The sequence below is a fragment of the Mandrillus leucophaeus genome, unplaced genomic scaffold (assembly GCF_000951045.1).
Source record: "Mandrillus leucophaeus isolate KB7577 unplaced genomic scaffold, Mleu.le_1.0 Scaffold496, whole genome shotgun sequence".
Lineage (NCBI taxonomy): Eukaryota > Metazoa > Chordata > Mammalia > Primates > Cercopithecidae > Mandrillus > Mandrillus leucophaeus.
The window spans coordinates 242425-248682 of NW_012105320.1; the positions used below are offsets into that span (position 1 = coordinate 242425).

The 6258-nt window shown below is 49.7% G+C and overlaps 1 protein-coding gene across 2 annotated transcripts in view; it reads left to right on the forward strand.

Annotated features, from left to right (window-relative positions):
* Positions 1–6258, forward strand: part of NIPSNAP1 (nipsnap homolog 1 (C. elegans)) — a 25918-nt gene that overhangs the window by 6392 nt on the left and 13268 nt on the right. For both annotated transcript variants that reach the window (XM_011995712.1, XM_011995713.1), the window contains exons 2-4: positions 2740–2867; positions 3050–3095; positions 3955–4049. In XM_011995712.1, coding sequence (XP_011851102.1) covers positions 2740–2867; positions 3050–3095; positions 3955–4049 — 269 coding nt within the window. The remainder of the gene's footprint in view (positions 1–2739; positions 2868–3049; positions 3096–3954; positions 4050–6258) is intronic.

The window sequence follows — 6258 nt, forward strand, 5'->3', positions numbered from 1 at the left end:
TTTTTTGTATTTTTAGTAGAGAAGGGGGTTTCACTGTGTTAGCCAGGATGGTCTCGATCTCCTGACCTCGTGATCCACCCGCCTCGGCCTGCCAAAGTGCTGGGATTATAGGCGTGAGCAACCACGCCTGGCCACTGGGTTGGTTCTTAACTCTGCCCTCTGATTTCCTGTGTGGCCTTGGGCAAGTCCCTTAAACTCCCTGGGCTTCTTTCTATTTTATCATCTCGAGAATGGGAATACCAGTAGTACCAATACTATAAGATCATTGCATAGAGTCAGTGAGATCGTGCAGTTGAAAAGTGTATCGCAGATCCCTGGCTTAGAGCCTCCCTTATTCTGGTCTAAAAACTTCACAGACCACACTACCCATCTAATGATAATTGTCTTTTTGCTAATGAAGCAAATGCATGTACAATGACCGAGACAGTCCATGAAATCAGAAATGCTTAACACACTTTTTTAAATCTTTACAAAAAATTATAATGAATAAAGAAAAATTTAGCCTCCTATTCCTCTTTCCCAGGTAAGCAGTATTAACAGTTTGGGATAAGTCATTTCTCTCTCTTTTTTTTTCTTTCTTTTTTTTTATTCTGAACATGGAGTCTCACTCTGTCACTCAGGCTGGCATGCAGTGGTGCGATCTTGGCTCACTGCAGCCTCTGCCTCCTGGATTCAAGCAATTCTGCCTCAGCCTCTCAAGTAGCTGGGACTACAGGCACACATCACCACTCCTGGCTAATATTTTGTACTTTTTTTTTTAGTAGAAATGGGGTTTTGCCATGTTGCGCAGGCTAGTCTTGAACTCCTGAGCTCAGGCAATCCGCCTGCCTTGGCCTCCCAAAGTGCTAGGATTACAGGCATAAGCCACCATGCCCAGCCTCTTTTTTTTGAGTCAGGGTCTGGCTCTGTTGCCCAGTCTGGAGTGCAGTGGCCCGACCTCAGCTTGCTAAAACCTCTGCCTCCTGGGTTCAAGCAATCTTCCCTCCTCAGCCTCCTGAGTAGCTGGGACTACAGGTGTACTTGACCATACCTGGCTAATTTTTTTTTTTTTGAGAAAGAGTTTCACTCTTGTATTCCCAGGCTGGACTGCGATGGCCCGATCTCAGCTCATCGCAACCTCTGCTTCCTGGGTTCAAGTGATCTTCCCACCTCAGCCTCCTGAGTAGCTGGGATTACAGGCATGCGCCACCACGCCTGGCTAATTTTGTATTTTTAGTAGAGGTGGGGTTTCTCCATGTTGGTCAGGCTGGTCTCGAACTCCTGATCTCAGGTGATCTGCCCGCCTTGGCCCCCTAAAGTGTTGGGATTACAGGCATGAGCCACCGCACCCAGCAATATTTTATTTATTGCAGAGACAGGGCTTCGGACTGCTGAGCTCAAGCAATCGGCCTGCCTCAGCCTCCCAAAGCACTGGAATTACAGGCATGAGCGACTATGCCTGGCCCATTTCTCATTTTTCTTTCTTTTCTTTTTTTTTTTAGAGACGGACGGAGTCTTGCTCTGTCGCCCAGGCTGGAGTGCAGTGGCGCGATCTCAGCTCACTGCAAGCTCCGCCTCCCGGGTTCACGCCATTCTCCTGCCTCAGCCTCCCAAGTAGCTGGGACTATGGGTGCCCACTACCATGCCCGGCTAATTTTTGTATTTTTAGTAGAGACAGGGTTTCACCATGTTAGCCAGGATGGTCTCAGTCTCCTGGCCTCATGACCTGCCCGCCTGGGCCTCCCAAAGTGCTGGGATTACAGGCTTGAGCCACTGCGCCCAGGCTCTCATTTTTATACTTATGCAAACATATCACCACTTTGGCCGGCTGCGGTGGCTCATGCTTGTAATCCCAGCACTTTGGGAGGCTGAGGCAGGCGGATCACGAGGTCAAGAGATCGAGACCATTCTGGCCAACATGGTGAAACCCTGTCTCTACTAAAAACACAAAAATTAACTGGGCATGGTGGCGCACGCCTGTAGTCCCAGCTACTTGGGAGGCTCAGGCAGGAGAATCACTTGAACCCAGGAGGCGGAGGTTGCAGTGAGTGGAGATCTTACCACTTATCCATCTCAAAAATAAACACAACAAAACAAACATATCACTACTTTAAGATTATTTAAAAAAAAAAAAAATTTTTTTTTTTTTTTTTTGAGACATGGTCTCTGTCACCCAGGCTGGAGTGCAGTGGCCTGATCATGGCTCATTGTAGCTTTGATTTCCTGGGCTTCATGCGATCCTCCTAAGTCTCTCAAGTGGCTGAGACTCCAGGCATGTGTCACCACACCCAGCTAATTATTGTATTATTTTATTTTATTTTATTTTATTTTTATTTTTTTGAGACAGAGTCTTGCTCTGTTGCCCAAGCAGGAGTACAGTGGGCTTTGGGCATGATGCAAGGTGGATTTGGGGTTGATCCTCTTGGCAAGAGGTGGCAGTTGTGTGACCCAAGTAGAGGACCTCTTGGAAGGGGGATGAAGGGGAGGCAGGGAGGCTAGAGAGAGAAGTGGGAGGTGGGGCTGCCTCTCCTGGCCTCCTGAGGCTCTGCAAAGCTTCAAGAAGCCAACTGGGCAGCTGGAATCTCTGTAGAAAGGAGCTGGCTCCAATAGCATTTCACACTCTGGAGCTACCACAGGACTCCATGGCCCTGTTCCCAGAAATGTGGGTCACTGGTCTAGGGGAGCAGGACATCTGAGCAGATGGAATTGCTGGGGCTCCCCCCACCTCCACACGTCCCCCTCAACTCCTCTGTCCTGCAGTTTCTATTCCAAGGACAATGAAGGCAGCTGGTTCCGCTCCCTCTTTGTTCACAAGGTGGATCCCCGGAAGGATGCCCACTCCACCCTGCTGTCCAAGAAGGAAACCAGCAACCTCTACAAGATCCAGTGTGAGTGGCTGCTGAGCTGACCAAGCTCTGCCCTTTCAGGGGCTCTCGGGGCCTGTGAGGCTCCAGGATGGGGATGGGAGCAGCTGTCCTGGGACCCCTGGCCTTGATTTGCTCCCCTCACCCCAAGTTCTTCGCAGTGTACACACCCTACCTCACTTCTTGTTCTCTGTCCTCTGTTGCAGTTCACAATGTAAAGCCCGAATACCTGGATGCCTACAACAGCCTCACGTGAGCGTCCTGCATCCATACATCCCAGCCACTGCTTGGGTGGGGACCACACTCTCAGTAAATCCGCAGAACATCTTCCACCTTGTTTTTTTTGTAGAAATCCAGGAGATGTAGATTTCTTTTATTTCTGCCTTTTTCTTTCTTTTCTTTTTTTTTTTTTTTTTGAGATGGAGTTTCGCTCTTGTTGCCCGGGCTGGAGTGCAATGGTGCGATCTCGGCTTATTGCAACCTGTGCCTCCCAGGTACAAGCGATTCTCCTGTCTCAGCCTCCCAAGTAGCTCGGATTACAGGCATGCGCCACTAAGCCTGGAAAATTTTTTTGTATTTAGTAGAGACAGGGTTTCACCATGTTAGGCTGGTTGCGAACTCCTGACCTCAGGTGATCCCACCTTGGCCTCCGAGTGCTGGGATTATAGGCATGTGCCACCGCGCTTGGCCCCTTTTTCTTTCTTTTATTTTTCTTAAAAGAGATGGTCTCCGGGAGGCGGAGGTTCCAGTGAGCCAATATTGCGCCATTGCACTCCAGCCTGGGCAACAAGAGCGAAACTCCGTCTCACACACAAAAAAGAGACATGGGATCTCACTTTGCTGCCTAGGCTGGTCTCAAACTACTGGGCTCAAGCAATCCTCTTGCCTCAGCCTCCCAGTGTTGGGAATACAGGTGTGAGCCTCCATGCCCAGCCAGGATGTAAATTTCAGAGTTGGAAGTCCTGAGGGCCCTTTGCCTAGCTTCTGCATTTTTGAGATGGAGAGTCTGAGGCCCAACCCCAGGGTCTGCAGTTTGAACTGAGTTTGAACCCTTATCTCAGAGGCCCTGATGGCTATGTGAACCTTGCCCCTCTCTGCACCCCTCCCACAGGGAGGCTGTGCTGCCCAAGCTGCACCTGGATGAGGACTACCCATGCTCACTCGTGGGCAACTGGAACACGTGGTATGGGGAACAGGACCAGGCAGGTAAGGCGCTCACTTCCCTAGTGCCATTGCTACCTCCCAGCCCTGGCCTCCAGCACCTTTCACACCGGGCTGTTCTCCACTCCCTCTCCACAACAGCACCTGGTGGGGCTCTTACTAAAACCTCATCACTTCACTCCTCTGCTCAAATACCTGTCCTGGCTCCCCTGTGCCCTCAAGGTGACCTGTGAAGCCTGTGAGTCCTTCCCGGCCCCACCCCCAGCCTCATGGCGCCAAATCCTCCTTGCCTCGCTGTGCTGTCCCACCCAGGACTCAGTTCCTCAGATTGACTGTTTCACTCTTTAGTTCCAGACTACTGCTCATGCTCTTTCTTCTGCCTTAAGCATTACTTCTTCTTTGCCTGCTTTACCTGGATCACCGTCTTTTGTTCTTTTGTTTTTTTTTGAGACTGAGTTTCACTCTTGTTGCTCAGGCTGGAGTGCAGTGGTGCGATCTCGGCTCACTGCAACCTCTGCCTCCCCAGTTTAAGCAATTCTCCTGTCTCAGCCTCCTGAGTAGCTGGGATTACAGGAGTGTGCCACCATGCCCAACTAATTTTGTATTTTTAGTAGAGACAGGGTTTCACCATCTTGGTCAGGCTTGTCTTGAACTCCTGACCTCAGGTGATCCACCTGCCTCAGCCTCTCAAAGTGCTGGGATTACAGGCGTGAGCCACTGTACCCGGCCTTTTTTTTTTTTTCTTTTTTTTTGAGACAGGGTCTCGCTCTGTCACCCAGGCTGGCAGGTAGTGGCACAGTCTTCGCTGACTGCAACCTCCATCTCCTGGGTTGAAGAGATTCTCCTGCCTCAGCTTCCCGAGTAGCTGGAATTTCAGGCATGTGCCACCACTCCCAGCTAATTTTGTATTTTTAGTAGAGATGGGGTTTCACCATGTTGGTCAGGCTGGTCTCGAACTTCTGACCTCCGGTGATCCACCCGCCTCGGCCTCCCAAAGTGCTGGGATTACAGGCATAAGCCACCACTCCCAGCCTTTTGTTTTTGAGACAGGGTCTTGCTCTGTCACACAGGCTGGAGTGCAGTGGTATAATCTTGGCTCATTCGAGCCTCAATTTCCCAGGTTCAAGCAATACTCCCACCTCAGCTTCCTGAGTAGCTGGGACTATAGGTGGGCTCCACCATGCTCGGCTACTTTTTGTGTTTTTTGGTAGAGATGGGGTTTCTCCATGTTGCCCAGGCTGGTCTCTAACTCCCGAACTCAAATGATCCTACCTCCTTGGCCTCCCAAAGTGCTGGGATTGCAGACATGAGCCATCGTGCCTGGCCTTTCATTTTTATTCATTTTAAAATTTTCATTATTTATGTATTTATTTTTGAAATCAGGTCTCGTTGCCCAGTAGGGAGTGCAGTGGTGTGATCACAGCTTACATAGCCTTAACCTCCTGAGCTCAAGCAATCCTCCTACCTCAGCCTCCCGAGTAGCTGGGACCACAGGTGCATGCCACAATGTCCAACTAATTTATTTTAAATTTTTTGTAGAGACAGGGTCTCCCTGTGTTACCCAGGTTGGTCTCAAACTCCCAGGCTCAAGCAATCTTTCCATCTTGGCCTCCCAAAGTTCTTGGAGTACAGGCATGAGCCACAGTGCCTGGACTATTCACTTTTCTATTTTGGCATAGATGTCACCTCCTCCTGGAAGGCTGCTGAGATTTCCTCCACCTGGGCTGGGTCAGGCACCTTCCCTAGCTCTCCAGGCCTCAGTAATTACCTCCTCATGCCCTGATCACGTACCCCTATAGCTGCCTGTTTAGTTGTCTGTCTCCATATATAGGTGAATCCCCAATATGCAGTACATATTTGTGGAATAAATAGGGGTTCTTCTTCTCTAAGCTGGTGTCTTACAGTCCCAGGGGCACCCCTAACATGCCCCATCCCACCCTAATAGACACACCAAAGTTGGTACCACCTATAAGAACCCACACATGAATTTGGCTGACTCACAACATCTCAGCCACTCAAAGGGACCTCAAATTTAGACCCACACTGTCCAAAATGATAGCCACTAACCACATTTAGCTATTTATTTATTTATTTATTTATTTTGAGATGGACTCTCGCTCTGTACTGTCGCCCAAGCTGGAGTACAATGGCGCAATCTTGGCTCACTGCAACCTCAAGTTGTTCTTGAACCTCAAGGGTTCAAGTGATTCTCCTGCCTCAGCCTCCTGAATAGCTGAGATTACAGGCACATGTC